At 46.4% G+C, this 14085-nt stretch overlaps 5 protein-coding genes across 5 annotated transcripts; 4 read left to right on the forward strand and 1 right to left on the reverse strand.

Annotated features, from left to right (window-relative positions):
• Positions 1-54: 54 nt before the first annotated feature.
• On the reverse strand, positions 55-2701 carry VTP01DRAFT_1507 (uncharacterized protein; the record flags this gene model as incomplete). The annotated part of the gene is made up of 9 exons (XM_069379865.1): positions 55-192; positions 244-409; positions 471-605; positions 664-900; positions 959-1096; positions 1164-1262; positions 1322-1371; positions 1435-1854; positions 1913-2701. The coding sequence occupies 9 exons, from the start codon at positions 2699-2701 to the stop codon at positions 55-57; spliced, it is 2172 nt and encodes a 723-aa protein (XP_069237931.1).
• A 119-nt stretch (positions 2702-2820) lies between these two features.
• Positions 2821-5912, forward strand: VTP01DRAFT_1508 (uncharacterized protein; the record flags this gene model as incomplete). The annotated part of the gene is made up of 15 exons (XM_069379866.1): positions 2821-2898; positions 2954-3049; positions 3112-3229; positions 3296-3558; positions 3611-3681; positions 3743-3879; positions 3939-4018; positions 4079-4319; positions 4389-4456; positions 4516-4626; positions 4684-4743; positions 4800-4940; positions 5001-5329; positions 5389-5476; positions 5535-5912. The coding sequence occupies 15 exons, from the start codon at positions 2821-2823 to the stop codon at positions 5910-5912; spliced, it is 2259 nt and encodes a 752-aa protein (XP_069237932.1).
• A 1114-nt stretch (positions 5913-7026) lies between these two features.
• Positions 7027-7564, forward strand: VTP01DRAFT_1509 (uncharacterized protein; the record flags this gene model as incomplete). Its single annotated transcript, XM_069379867.1, has 2 exons — positions 7027-7080; positions 7145-7564. 2 exons carry the CDS (start codon positions 7027-7029, stop codon positions 7562-7564), a joined length of 474 nt encoding a protein of 157 aa, XP_069237933.1.
• An 833-nt stretch (positions 7565-8397) lies between these two features.
• On the forward strand, positions 8398-9952 carry VTP01DRAFT_1510 (uncharacterized protein; the record flags this gene model as incomplete). Its single annotated transcript, XM_069379869.1, has 6 exons — positions 8398-8612; positions 8675-8776; positions 8843-8904; positions 8983-9206; positions 9267-9777; positions 9846-9952. 6 exons carry the CDS (start codon positions 8398-8400, stop codon positions 9950-9952), a joined length of 1221 nt encoding a protein of 406 aa, XP_069237934.1.
• A 1288-nt stretch (positions 9953-11240) lies between these two features.
• VTP01DRAFT_1511 (uncharacterized protein) lies at positions 11241-14031 on the forward strand (the record flags this gene model as incomplete). The annotated part of the gene is made up of 5 exons (XM_069379870.1): positions 11241-11243; positions 11344-11838; positions 11907-13763; positions 13826-13883; positions 13946-14031. 5 exons carry the CDS (start codon positions 11241-11243, stop codon positions 14029-14031), a joined length of 2499 nt encoding a protein of 832 aa, XP_069237935.1.
• Between the last annotated feature and the right edge of the window lie 54 nt (positions 14032-14085).

Consider the following 14085-nt stretch of genomic DNA (forward strand, 5'->3'; position numbering starts at 1 on the left):
TTTAAATAAATGTGTGTACATGAGTACTGTAAAAATAGCTCCCTATAACCAAGTCTATCGCATAAGATATTTCCAACGTGATGCCAACGATGCAATGTTGTTAAGGAAGGTGTCCCAATGCTCCAGGCCATTCGCAATGGGCTCAACGTCTTCTGATGAAAGTGGGATAGTATCAGCTTGGAATGGCGTTAACTAGATAATGACTGTAAGCAACTTGGTGCATTGATTGTCGATCTTACTTACATTGTATTCAGTGCCTCTTGACTGTGCATTGATTCGTTCGATATCTCGGACGGTAAGCAGGCTATCATCCACCATATATCGTGCCTCGTTGCAAAATGAGATCTCTGTAAGCTGCATCTCATCGCCATGTACATCGATTGCTGCTGGGCATTCCAGGTCCGTGTAACTAAACAAAAAAATGTTAGGATCGAAAATCCATCTAGGTTGGTCGTCGTATCCATATTCACCCAGCGAGTTTGCTGTTAGCAATAGCTTCAGCTACAGAGTCAGGGATAACTTCAGATTTCAAATTTCCTGTCTCCTCCGATTCATTATCACGGAGAAGCGTGTACCGCTTTGCTGATATTTGTGCATCCACGTATCTGGATCGTTCTTACGTGTTACCACTAGCTGTGATATAAACTATCCTATAATACTTACCCTTTAATAGCAACCAGATCTACCATGGTACGTTCATATTCGCCGATTACCGCCTGTCTTGATAAATGCCCTGCATCGTCAACTGTGAATGTCATAGAAAGTCTGCTGAATGGACTATTTGCACTGCTTCCGAGAAGTTTGCTGTTGACGTATTCCACATTGACAAAGCGCTGATGAAGTCGACCCTTGGCATAATTAATTGGAATTAAAGGTGAAGTGATGGAGGATGGCGCATGGCTATTTGTTCCTTGTCAGAAAGGCTCTACCATGTTAGCAAGAAAAACAAATATCTTACGTTCCAAAGAAAATGCGGCGTCGTTGCATAATCTCCAAATGCTCCTTCAAATTTGTCGTATCAAATGAATCTAGCAAGGATGGCGACAAAAACACGTTATCCTGGAAGGGAGGATTTTCGAATAGAACGTGGCCGAATCTAGATGTTATTTAGTAAGCAACAGGATAATAGTTATAATTTCATTTCCCGCCGAAAAGATACTCACTTTGCATCTAGGTATACATTTCCACCCTTCTCAAGCTGCAACTTGCTACTTATGCGTTCCTTGATGTCTTGGATAGTCGCATCTGCGGATTCAGGTGCACTACAAAAAAGTGGCGTTAAAAAATAGAATATTCGAGCAAGCAATCTCACTATACTAACCTTTCCCGACTTGACAAGTGATAAAACGACAATGCAGAGTCGTCTGATTGCTATAAATGTTTCTGCCATTCTTATCATATTCAAGAAAATCATATTTGGTATTGTCTTTTTACCTTGCTAGGTTTCAAACTATATAATCGACACCAACCACTAGCTTTTGCTGTTAATGGCATCGCCCTCGAGTCATGGACAGGCATAAATGCAAGCAGTTTCTGGTTTCCTTGTTGTGCTGTCGAGTCATCATTTCTTAATGGCTCGCTCGATGTATCAGCGAGGGAGGCATTCCGATCAACAGCTGCGGAATCATATGTATCAACTAGATTGCTCGTATCTTCAAATCTTTCTGCTGCTGCCATCGATGCCGACTTTGTAGAACTAGGCTCTCCTTCGCGTGGTAGCCACGAGCGATCAATAAACAAATCATCTGCAGCGTCCAATGGTCGCTTTGTCGTAAGGTCGAGATCGGTGACAGCAAAATCCAATATACGCTTTGCTTTGCTGATGTCTTCAGAGTTGCGTGCTGTTAACGAGAACTGTATCCATATGAGTACACACAATGGCCTAATGTAGCTCGCATTTATGTGCGTTTACCTTGCCATTCTCCAACTCGATATATGTGTCGCAGCCTCGAGATATATGATGAAGTATGGGTTGAACGGCGGCGTTGACATAATGGGTAGAGATGGTGCTTTTGATCTGCGGAAGATCCATTTCTTCTTGAACTAGGTCCAGCGATTCTCTAATCCTCTTTTCTGCCTTTGCGACGTCAGGTTCTCGTCCATTGATAGAGTACTGACAATCCTCCAGGTATATCTGGATATTCACTTTGCATTCTTCTTCGACTGCTTTGAGAGCGGCACCATTGTCACCAAGGATAAAGTAGAGTTGCGCGCGAGTGGCGGCGTGATGTCTTTCGATGAAATCCTTCTTTCGTTGCTCTGCTTCTCTCTTCACGTCATCTGTACTTTTAATACCCCAAACATCTGTCACAATAATTCGCAACAGGTCGGTTTTCCGTAGCTTCGAGCTGGCAGCTTGCTGTTTGTTCTTCAAGTATAAGTGAAGCTGAGGTTTGGTAAATTGGTGATTAAGCCGCGATTGCAATTCTTTGTACTTTGCGTTGCTGAGAACGAGTTTTCGTTGCTTGCTCGATTTTGGTTTCAGAGAGTCGATCGCATTGAAAAGTTCACTCGTACTTTCTTTGGGAGGCTGGGCAGCCGTCTTTTTCGATTCAAGCGGATCCCAGTTGCTGGTGGTACCGTTGCGTCGCGTTGAATGCAAGGGTGCGACGCTTACTCTGCCCTTGTTCAAACTGCAATTGCAACGTAGGCGAGATTGGACGACGCGAAGAAATACATTGCCGGAACGTGCGACTGACATACGCGAAGCGAAGCGTCTTTTTGACAGCTGCTGCTGGAAAGAACAATTCCCAAAAACTCTCTTTGATTCGGCACTCCGCGCAACTCATCCTCTTTCAGCACTTCGTTTGCTTTGCAAATATGGATCGACGAGGTCAAAAGCGGTCTAGCCCATCAGAACGTTCACCTTCGCCGGAACGTCCTCGAGTGAAGCCAAAGGTTAGCAGCTCTTGATCCATTCATAGCTATTACGTGGTTCTGAACTCGATTCCAGCCTATATCAGCCAAGAAGTTGCAAGCTTTCACGATGGGAACATATCGAAAATCAGCATTCCAAAGACACAAAGAAGAAGCTGAACAAAAGAAAAAGGTGTGATGGGATACTTTACGGACCAGTGTGTGAGATACTTAGACCAGCTTTTTCCATTGCAGCAAGAGTCAGAAGAAGCGGCAAAAGTATATGCAGAAATCATTGCATCGTTCGAAGAACCTACGGAATATCGTTTGGGCACCTCATCCTTTGTAAAGTCTGGAACTTTGAATCCAACGGGTAATACGCATGTCAGCGATATACATACAATGGATACGTGTATGATAACGGGATATTGGTGTATAGCTGGAGAACAACCTGCTCCAAAGTCTGACTATGCACGGTCAAACCAGCCATCTGCTTCAAGACCAACATCGTCAATTTCTTCTCCACCTCCTCGTCCTTCTGCACACATATTCACGACATCATCTAAACCGCCTGCACCAAAGCCTAATTACAAACCTATGCCGTTCGTAAAGGCGGGAGAGGCTGCTCTGCCAAAATCTCAACCAAAGCTTCGAAAACTGCAAAATCGAATGCAAGACGATGAAGATGACGATGAAGACGATGTAAGCAACGGTTATCAGCATCCATTACACGAGTATTTACACGGTGTACTAGGCATTGGCAATGAAAGAGGCAAAAGCACAAAAGAAGCGAAATTTGGATACCTTTCTCCAGGAGATCAAAAAGTATGCATTAAATAGGAAGCCCGACTGTCGTAGGATTTGGATAGCTAAAACTTAAGTGTAGAGAGCAAGAAGATAGGGAGGATCGATTGCGCATGCGGCAACAAGCTCAAGCTCAAGCTCAAACAACATCCGCATATACCGACAGTGTACCATCCGCCCGAGACGCGTATCGTACGCCATCGGCTCCAGCGTCAACATGTATTCTTCTTGATCTCTCTCAACCATTGAAAGCATATCAGCTAATCGAAGTTTAGCAGTTCATGAAAACAGTGTGGGATCTTTCGACGTTGGGGATCCAACTACTACCAACTTGTACGTCGGTAACATTAGTCCTTCGGTATGTAGGCAGTATACTTGAATGTGTAACAATAATGTCCAAATAACAATGTGTATCCAGGTGAACGAGATAATGTTGTGTCAAGAGTTTGCAAAATACGGGCCTATCGCGTCGGTAAAGATTATGTGGCCGCGTACACAGGAAGAAATGGACAGGAAGCGGAATTGTGGTTTCGTGAGCTTCATGACCAGAAGCGACGCCGAGCAAGCGTTGAACAACCTTGATGGATATGTGTTTCATGGTCACGAAATGAAAGTCGGATGGAGCAAGGCCGTCCCATTACCTCCAAAACCTGTATTCGGTAAGTAGTAGGAAAGCTTTGTGAGTTGGTGTGAAAGTAGTATAATAATAGAGTTATTCGTTCGATCAGTATTGGAAAAATCAAAGCCTGCTTCTACTGGCTTACCATTCAACGCTGTTGTTGTCGATAAAGGCGGAGTGAGTTTATTTTACTATGTTACGTTCTCTACGGATACTGATGCGGAAACTGTTGTTAGATGTCCAAACCTCGGGCAGAAGTCCGTGTTGTAAAACCGCACAACATGCAGCAAGTCAAAATTATCCATCGGCTCGTGGAACGCGTCGCACGTCATGGTCCTGATTTTGAGGTACAAACCGGAAAAGAGCACTGACGTTCCTGTTTCTGACTCGGCTATGTAATTTAGGCAGTGATAATGGACCGCGAGAAAGGAAATCCCAAATTTCAATTTTTGTTTGACAACAAGGTAAACTTGTTTGTATATTCTTTGGTGCAAACGACGAATGACTTAATGGTTACCAGTCTGAGGAACATATTTACTATCGATGGCGGTTATATTCGATACTGCAAGGCGACACAAGGTCGCAGTGGCGCACTGAACCTTTTCAAATGTTTGAAGGCGGTGCGTGGTGGATCCCGCCAGAAGTGCCATTTGACGACGAGGTAAATATCCGTGCATCTATCCGAATGTTGTCTCGGTTTTGCTGAAAATGGGTGATGCAGGGTATGAATGACGTTTTGCTGGACACAGACGACGAAGAAAAGGAAAAGGCGCGAGGAATCGTTCCAAAGGGTGTCCTAGGCAAAGTAGCAAAGCAAAGATTCGAGATTATGGTTCGACAAGTGACGTTCCAACGAGGAACGATCGCGCGTGCTATGGAATTTGCCATAGACCACGCAGATGCAGCTGATGAAGTTATTGATATCCTAATAAGATCGCTTTTATTGCCCGAGACGTCCCTGGCTACGAAGCTTGCTAGACTTTACTTGGTATCTGATATTCTGCACAACAGCGGTGCGCACGTTGCAAACGCTTGGAAGTATCGCGTTGGGTAAGTCTCATTGAAGATAATTGGCGTACAAAGAGTAGATTATCTTACATATGACCCAGTCTCGAGAACCAATTACCAGCTGTATTTGAACACTTTAATGCCATATACCGATCGATAACGGCACGTCTTAAAGCGGAGCAAGTGAGGGTATGTCCATGAAGACATTGCTGACAGTTATCACGAAAATTCTAATCCGCAATGGCAGAGACATATATGCAACGTGCTATCCGCTTGGGAAAATTGGATGGTGTTTCCTAAACATCACATTGACAATCTAACCGAAATTTTTGTACGGAAAGACGCAATGCCATCTGAAGAGGATGCGCACGAAGAACGTAGCATACCAGGAAACCCTGCAGAGCAAGGAAAAGAGGAGACACCGGAGCAAGAAAAGGTACCATCAGAACCTCTTGACGGCGAACTTATCGAGGACGTTGACGGCGAGCCCATGGAGGATTTGGACGGTGAGCCCATGGAGGATTTGGACGGTGAGCCCATGGAAGATCTGGATGGTGAACCTATGGAAGACGAGCAGCAAGATAGTGAAGTAAAACCAGAGCAGATTGAAGATATGTTCGCATAATCATAATATCCAGAATGTACATGTACAATGAAATATACTAGAGGGGCGTCTGCTTACCTATGCTCGTGTTTGCAATTTCTAACCACATTTGCGCGATATTGATTGCAGTGAATGTTAGAGAATGGAGGTAATGTAGGCGGGCTTTGCACGTGTACACTCTGTGCACATTTTCAAATTGGATCTGGTTCCAACATCCTCCTACCTACGCGGGCCACTTGCTAAATCTTGAACCTGCTTTTTGATCGACTTGTCTATTGTTTCTTTCCACTTTACTTTTACGCACGTTTTATCTGTATGGGTAATAAAGAGTAATATTTCTCATGCTTATTTGAGATGAAATTGAAACAATTTGAAACGCGTCCTGAACGCAAAAGCAATTTAACCGTTTCTTGTGTTTACACGCACGGATCAGACCAGAAAAGATATCGATTAGTTGATTGTATCATCTTGTCCTACGCGGCGAACGACTGCTGCAAGTGATGATTCGTTAGAAATTATGTCATGGGTTCAAAGGAGGTGCAGATAGAGAAAGGGAAAATCGTTACTCCACCAAGAAGAGAAAAAGTGACCTGACCTAGCCCTGTGGATGGAAACGAACACGTAAAGTTTCCCATCACACACATTTTTGGCATCTTGACCCCTGTGCGTCCCCCTTTTCTTCACACCTCTACGCGGGAACTCTGCATATCTTGCCTTGGACAGTCCCCAACTCTCTGTTATTTGCTCAACTAGCAAAGGCAAGTACCGCACCCTTCGGGTCCCCGCATTGCCTTGCCTTGCAGCCGGCTTACTGCTGGTCGGGCGGGTGAAAAGAAAAAGCAGAGTGGGCCGACGCACAGAGACACGGCAGCAGCAGCAGAGTTATTATCAAGGTTTGGCTCCCAATGATGATGACGAACAAGCATCACGCGGGGGGATGAGAGAGTCCTCTCTTTTTTTTTCCTCCTTCGTACTGTACCCGTGGTACCACCCACTTTGCTTCCAGTTTTTTTGCTGTTGACGACGATGACGTTTTTGGCTATCTTATAAATACCTCACATCTCTGCCGCCGTTGGTGCGTCTGTGAGCTCTTCCACCTGCGGGCTGCTTCTTCTTCCTCTCTTCACTTGTTTGCATGAGCGATCTCAACTGGTGCACGTTCTGCGACAGTGCCATTGATGTCTTTTCAGTATATATTATCCACGATCTATTCCGGCTGTCCTTCTTCTAACAATTTATCATTATTTAAACAGGAATCTCTATATTGCAGTGAGCAATGTCTAAGGGCGGATGCACTTCGTAATCATCCTCTTTTGGGATACGACTGGCGTGAGTTGCGCGACTTTCCAAGATCTGCTGCTGCCGCCACGTCGTTGGGTTCAAGAGCATCGTCGTCAGCAACGGCGTCATCCATTTCCTCATCCTCTTCCTGCTCCTCCTCCTCATCTTGTCCAACGTTACCAGTATCCGACGTCCCATCGTTGAGCCGGTCCCCGAGCTTACTGTCATCATCGCCTGCTAGCAGCGTAAGCAGCCTATCGTCCGCTACCATCGCACCACCACCACCCTGTCCTCCACACAAGCAAGCCGTTTCACAGAATTATCATCACCACCACCGAACACCCTTATCATTTTACGATACCACCACAACCCATTTCTCATATACCTCATAGCCACCCATCTCCATTTTTCTTGTTTGGCTTTTGTACATTTTATTTTTGGTTGTAATCTGCAGTTTAGTTTTGTCCAAAAAAAGGAAAAGAATATATGGTTGTATATATACCAAGCATTTTGAACGGCATCATTTAGATCACAGACGATTTCAGTGTTTGTGATAAGACTGGGCGAGCGACTGGACACTGGTGCATTAGTTGCTTTGGACGGGATACTACGATAACTGCCGTGGTCACTGAGACGATGCAGGTGGCTATAGACGTCCTTGCAAGTGTGGATATCCTCATGCACTAAATCATCTTCCCGCAGGAATCTGTGCAACGTCGAAAGAGCAGGAGGACCATCTCATCATTTAGGACGAAAATCCTGGGCTCTCTATTCCTTCCGCATCCTCGCTCTTGCACGCTTGTAAAAAGTACTACTCCCTTAAAAAGCCAGATCTATAATATGGCCAGCACTTAAGTGTGACCTCTTAATACAAAAGCATGTTGCAATGAATGTAATAATGGCGGCTGCTGCTGCTGCTTATATTTGCTCGAGATGCATTGCGAGCAGCTAAAGCATATGCATCTTGCTATATTTATTTGACGTGTCGTTGGAAAGCGCCAAGGCTTCTATTTAGACTTTTGCTATCTAAAGAGATGCACATTGCACTGCTTACGGGCTCAATCGATAGCTCTCCCTTGCATTAGCCGCCTCAAACAGATGATGAAACATCGGAGGACACCACCATTTGGTTCGCGTGTGCTAACACATATCAATAACAAACATTTCCTTCTACTTGGAGTGTTCCAATTTCTCTCTCTTTCTTTTTTCTTTCTCTTCCTGGCGCATGATGGCTGGATACGGATCGATCGAATCGGCGGGAGCCACCCGGTTCCTGGCATACGACGCGATACGAAGCAACGGCAGCTGCAGCCAGGAGGCATCAGTTCGGATATCGATGATTGACGACGGTGCAGCACAGACAAGGTCTGCAACTATCAGCAGCAGCAGCAGTAGCAGCAGGAGAAGTGGAAGTAGATATTCGTCAGTTTACATTCCAAGGTAAGTTTGGTCCTGACTGCGTTTCTCGGATTTTTGAAAACATAACAATCGTACCCAATTAGCATATGCATTTCGATTTTCGTCGTCAGTTTGGATCTACAGCGATACATCAACATTGAGTTTATGGATACTGACGGGAAGTTCGAATTCATGTCTGGTAGCAAGTGAGTAAAATAACTTGTTGAATGACGATGTAGAGTCCTTCTAGTTGCTAACAACTGTCGCTGCAGGCCATCCCCGTCCTGGCTTGCGACGGTGTATCTACTGGGAATGTCAATTGCTATGCCGCAAGGTAATGTATACAAGCGAGACCAGAACTTTCTACATCGAAACAACAAATTTAACGTTTTGAATGTTACAAAAAATAAAGTCAGTCGATGTACATCGCGTGCGCGAAGCTGTGCCTCTGCTGCGGCCTTGATCACCTTTTTGTTTGGTACCTTGTACACGCACCTCGCGCAATCCATTTTCGAGGTATCTCTCGCCACTGCTCTCCGGGGAGCAGGTGCAGGGATGCTCATGACCACGGCTGTCACAGCGTGCCTGGAATATCAGTGTGGTCAGTTCTACTATGTACCTATGGTGGCGCACGTGGTAAGAAAAAGCGGGAGGCACTGTCTCATATTTCTCGCTCACTCATTCACTGGGTAAAAGGCATCAGCTATGTGCATATCAATAATGAGCGACCTTGCCGCAATGTTTCTATTATGCATATCGGTGGTCTACTGGAATGGAGTTGTAATATCATGCAGCGGCGGCGCAGGGGACAAGACAACGACGAGGCCGGCAAGGAGCCGGTACGATCTGACAGGCACGGTCATGCTGCTGCTTGCCAACGTGACGCTTATCGCTGCTACGGCGCGTGGCGAGGATGACTTGACAGATCCGTTTGCGCTCGTCACTCTCGGCGCCGATCTGAGTCTCCTGTTTATTTTTGGAGTCTATGAAAGGTTCAGCTGCTCGTCACCGTTTTTGGACAAACGTTTGTGGACGCATTGGACAGTAGCCGCTGCGTGTCTCATCAGCTTGACTTCCAACGCTGCGCCGCACCTCGCCGTCGTCGTATGGGATCTTGACGTCCTAGGAAGGTCGATTGGCAACGCTGTCGGCATTCTACTCACACTCATGGTGCTCGTTACACTCTTGTCGGATATGCCATTGCGAGGTACATATACTGTGAAGTGTGTACTTTTTGCTTGCTTGCCTGCTCACTGTATCGTTTATACAATGTAGATACTGCGACCATTGTTTGTACAATACACATTTTCCAATGTCTAGGCAGCCTGTATGGTCACACAATTGCATCCATGATTTTTGACAGCGAATATTTCGTGGATTGATACTCGATGTATTACAATTTTTTGCCGGCCTTTTCCGTTCTGCACTGTAAGATAAATAAAGATATCAAATGTTCTGTGTATACCATCCTTTGCGGTTCATGATCGCTGCTATAACGAGGTAAAATCAGTGGTATTCTGATATTTATTATAGCTGTACTTGCACTGGTGCCTTTGGCTGCACTTGCTGGCAGCAGCCATTGTTGGCTTCCTTTCAGTAAACGAATAAACGTCAACGTCGCGTCGTGGTTGCATCGTTGCCTGAGAAGGATTGCGTCGGTGGTTCCATTTCTCCGCTAAAGTTTTCATGCTCACTCGCGACAGCTTACGTCTGCATAATGTGGAGTAAAGCCTATTCTCGGTCATCAAGAAATATATCGCTTCTTCGAGCATTTACTGGTTCGTTTGAATAATGAATACTTCCAGTGCGGTATCCTCCTTCCAATGCTATCCCTTCATGCAATGCATTTCAACTGGTACACAAACATGCGAGCGTGCTTGTCTCACTTAACATCCAGAGAAAGCGCTTGTTAACTCCTGGCATCCGCAGCCTTGCACCTCAGTAGCGTGCTTATAGAAAGAAGCTTTTCTGTCGCAGCAGCAGCAGCAACGATGCAAATCGAGACTGGAGGAGAGGGCGCGAAATAAAATGGTGACGGTGGACGACGTGTGAGGTCAGGTGAGGTTATTTGCTGAAGCGGCCATGGGAAAATGTATGTGGTGCTCTACGCATACAAGCTTCAAACAGAGCAACAACGACAACAGCGTTTGTTACCAAAAGGTTGCCAAAGAACAATACATGGATTGTGAGCTCCTCAGGCCAGATGGATAGATATACGTAACAACAATATACTCTAGGTTGTGGGCCGATGGGACGAGCCGCAGCAAATTACTTTTAAAATGGGTTGGAGAACGCGAGTTGCTGGAACAGGTGATGGGAACAAGACGAAAAAGTGACACAGTTGATTGAAATTTTTGTCGTCGCCTGTATATAAAAACCGGCACGCGACTGCCCTCGCTTCCCTTTTTTCTTCTTCTTGTTTTTTATACTTGCTTTACTCCTTTCTTTCCTAACAAGACAGGATGGGTAACGTATTAGCATGAACAACGGTCCGTGCTCATATAAAATTAAAACTCACGTTATATCTGGGTTCGCCGCTTGAACCGGCTCCCACTGTCTGTAACGCATAGTGGTAAGTGTAAAGAAAGACCGCACGCGTCTCCTCCCAAGGCGTATATCGTTAACGCTCCCTTTATGTAGAATTTTACAATCGAAGAGATTCGTAGTTTGATGGTACGTACACTAGAGCGCGGGGCTTTTTTAGTCTCGTGTTGTCTTGCGTGTGTGAGAAAAAAAAAATATGATGATTGACGGGTTTTTTGCCAAATACTAGAACCGGACTACAAATGTCCGCAACATGTCTGTGATTGCCCATGTAGACCATGGCAAGTCTACCTTGACGGACTCTCTAGTCTCCAAAGCTGGCATTATCTCTGCCGGACGCGCTGGTGACATGCGCTTTACCGATACCCGCCAAGATGAGCAAGACCGTGGCATTACAATCAAGTCAACTGCTATTTCCATGTACTTTGAGCTTGCAAGTCCAGAAGATATCAAGGAAATCAAATTCCAAAAGACCGAAGGCCATGAGTTCTTGATCAACCTCATTGACTCTCCCGGCCACGTCGACTTTTCGTCTGAAGTCACTGCTGCGCTGCGGGTCACAGACGGCGCCCTCGTTGTCGTGGACTGTATCGAGGGCGTCTGCGTCCAAACAGAGACAGTCCTGCGACAAGCTCTCACGGAGCGTATCAAACCTGTACTGGTCATCAACAAGATCGACCGTGCCCTCCTGGAGCTGCAGCTCGAAAAGGAGGAACTGTATAATGTAAGTCATCATCCATAGCCTGCGCTGTCCACAGATGGACCACGTCAAATAACACACGCATCAATTAGACTTTTGCACGTACTATTGAATCTGTCAATGTTATTATTTCAACGTACCTCGACGAGGCTCTCGGTGACGTCCAAGTGTACCCAGAAAGAGGCACCGTCGCGTTTGCATCTGGTCTGCACGGATGGGGCTTCACTCTACGACAATTTGCTATTCGTTACTCTAAAAAGTTTGGTGTTCCTCAAGATAAACTCATGCAAAGATTATGGGGTGAGAACTACTTCAACCCAAAGACCAAAAAGTGGTCAACCAAGAGCACCGATGCGGACGGCAAACCGCTGGAACGGGCCTTTAACATGTTCGTACTGGACCCCATCTACCGTCTGTTTGATGCCATCATGAACTTCAAGAAGGATCAGATCCCGACGCTTCTCGAGAAGCTAAATATCCAGCTCAAGTCAGAAGAGAAAGACCTCGAGGGCAAGCAACTCATGAAGGTGGTCATGCGCAAGTTCTTACCATGCGGCGATGCACTTTTGGAAATGATCTGTATTCATCTCCCGTCGCCTGTCACTGCTCAGCGCTACCGTGTACCTAACCTGTATGAGGGTCCCTTGGATGACGAGTGCGCAACTGGCATTCGTAACTGCGACCCCAATGCACCGCTTATGCTTTACGTTTCCAAGATGGTGCCCACATCAGATAAGGGTCGTTTCTACGCCTTTGGCCGTGTCTTCTCCGGTACAGCCCGTGCTGGACAAAAGGTGCGCATCATGGGCCCCAACTATCAGCCTGGCTCCAAGAACGATCTGGCTATAAAGTCCATTCAGCGAACCGTCCTCATGATGGGTCGCACCGTCGAAGCTATCGAAGACTGCCCTGCTGGCAACATTGTCGGTCTCGTTGGTGTTGACCAGTTCTTGGTCAAGTCCGGTACCATCTCCACCTCTGAAGTGGCACACAACATGAAGGTCATGAAGTTCTCCGTCTCCCCGGTCGTCCAGGTCGCTGTCGATGTCAAGAACGCGAACGATCTGCCCAAGTTGGTCGATGGTCTGAAGCGGCTTGCTAAATCTGATCCTTGCGTCCTGACTTACACATCCGACTCCGGCGAACACATTGTCGCTGGTGCCGGTGAGCTTCACCTGGAGATTATTCTGAAGGATCTCGAAGAGGACCACGCACAGGTTCCCATCAAGACAGGTGACCCCGTCGTACAGTACCGCGAGACCGTCACTGCCCGATCGTCCATCGACTGTTTGTCAAAGTCACCAAACAAGCATAACCGTCTGTACATGCGCGCAGAACCTCTCGACGAGGAACTGTCGAACGAAATCGATGCTGGAAAGATCGGCCCCAGAGACGATTTCAAGGCGCGTGCTCGCGACCTTGCCGAGAAGTACGGATGGGACTTGACAGAAGCTCGCAAGATCTGGTGCTTTGGTCCAGACAGCACCGGCCCCAACGTGCTTGTCGACACGACCAAGGCTGTCCAGTACCTCAACGAAATCAAGGACTCGTTCGTCGCAGCCTTCCAGTGGGCTACCAAGGAAGGACCGCTATGCGATGAAAACTTGCGCGGATGCCGCTTCAACATTCTGGATGTCACCTTGCACACCGACGCTATCCACCGAGGCGGTGGCCAGATCATGCCAACCGCGCGCCGTGTCATCTTTGCATCGACCCTGACTGCAAAGCCGGCTATCCAGGAACCCATTTACCTCGTCGAAATCCAGTGTCCAGAAAGCGCCATCGGCGGTATCTACAGCGTACTCAACCGTCGCCGCGGTGTCGTCTTCTCTGAAGAACAGCGTCCGGGAACCCCCATGATGACCATCAAGGCTCACTTGCCTGTCAATGAATCCTTTGGCTTCACTCCAGATCTGCGAAGTGCGACCGGAGGCCAGGCCTTCCCACAAGTAAGTTTTACTTGAGAGATTATGTGAAGGCGATACTAACATTTGGATGCTTTTTTGTATAGGCTGTCCTTGATCACTGGTCACCCATGTCCGGCGATCCTTTGACTCCTGGTAACAAGGGTGAGTTGTTTAAACATGAGTTGCTTGGTGTATTTTTCTATTTACTAAATGAGTTCACTTAGTGTACGACATTGTCCGCAATGTCCGCAAGAGAAAGGGTCTCGTGGAAGATATCCCTGGACTCGACAAGTACTACGATAAGATGTAAAAAGACTTGAACGTTACTTCTGTTGGGACGAATAAATTTCAAAAGTTTATTCTT

The sequence above is a fragment of the Rhizomucor pusillus genome (assembly GCF_041956525.1).
Source record: "Rhizomucor pusillus strain CBS 183.67 unplaced genomic scaffold VTP01scaffold_11, whole genome shotgun sequence".
Classification (NCBI taxonomy): domain Eukaryota; kingdom Fungi; phylum Mucoromycota; class Mucoromycetes; order Mucorales; family Lichtheimiaceae; genus Rhizomucor; species Rhizomucor pusillus.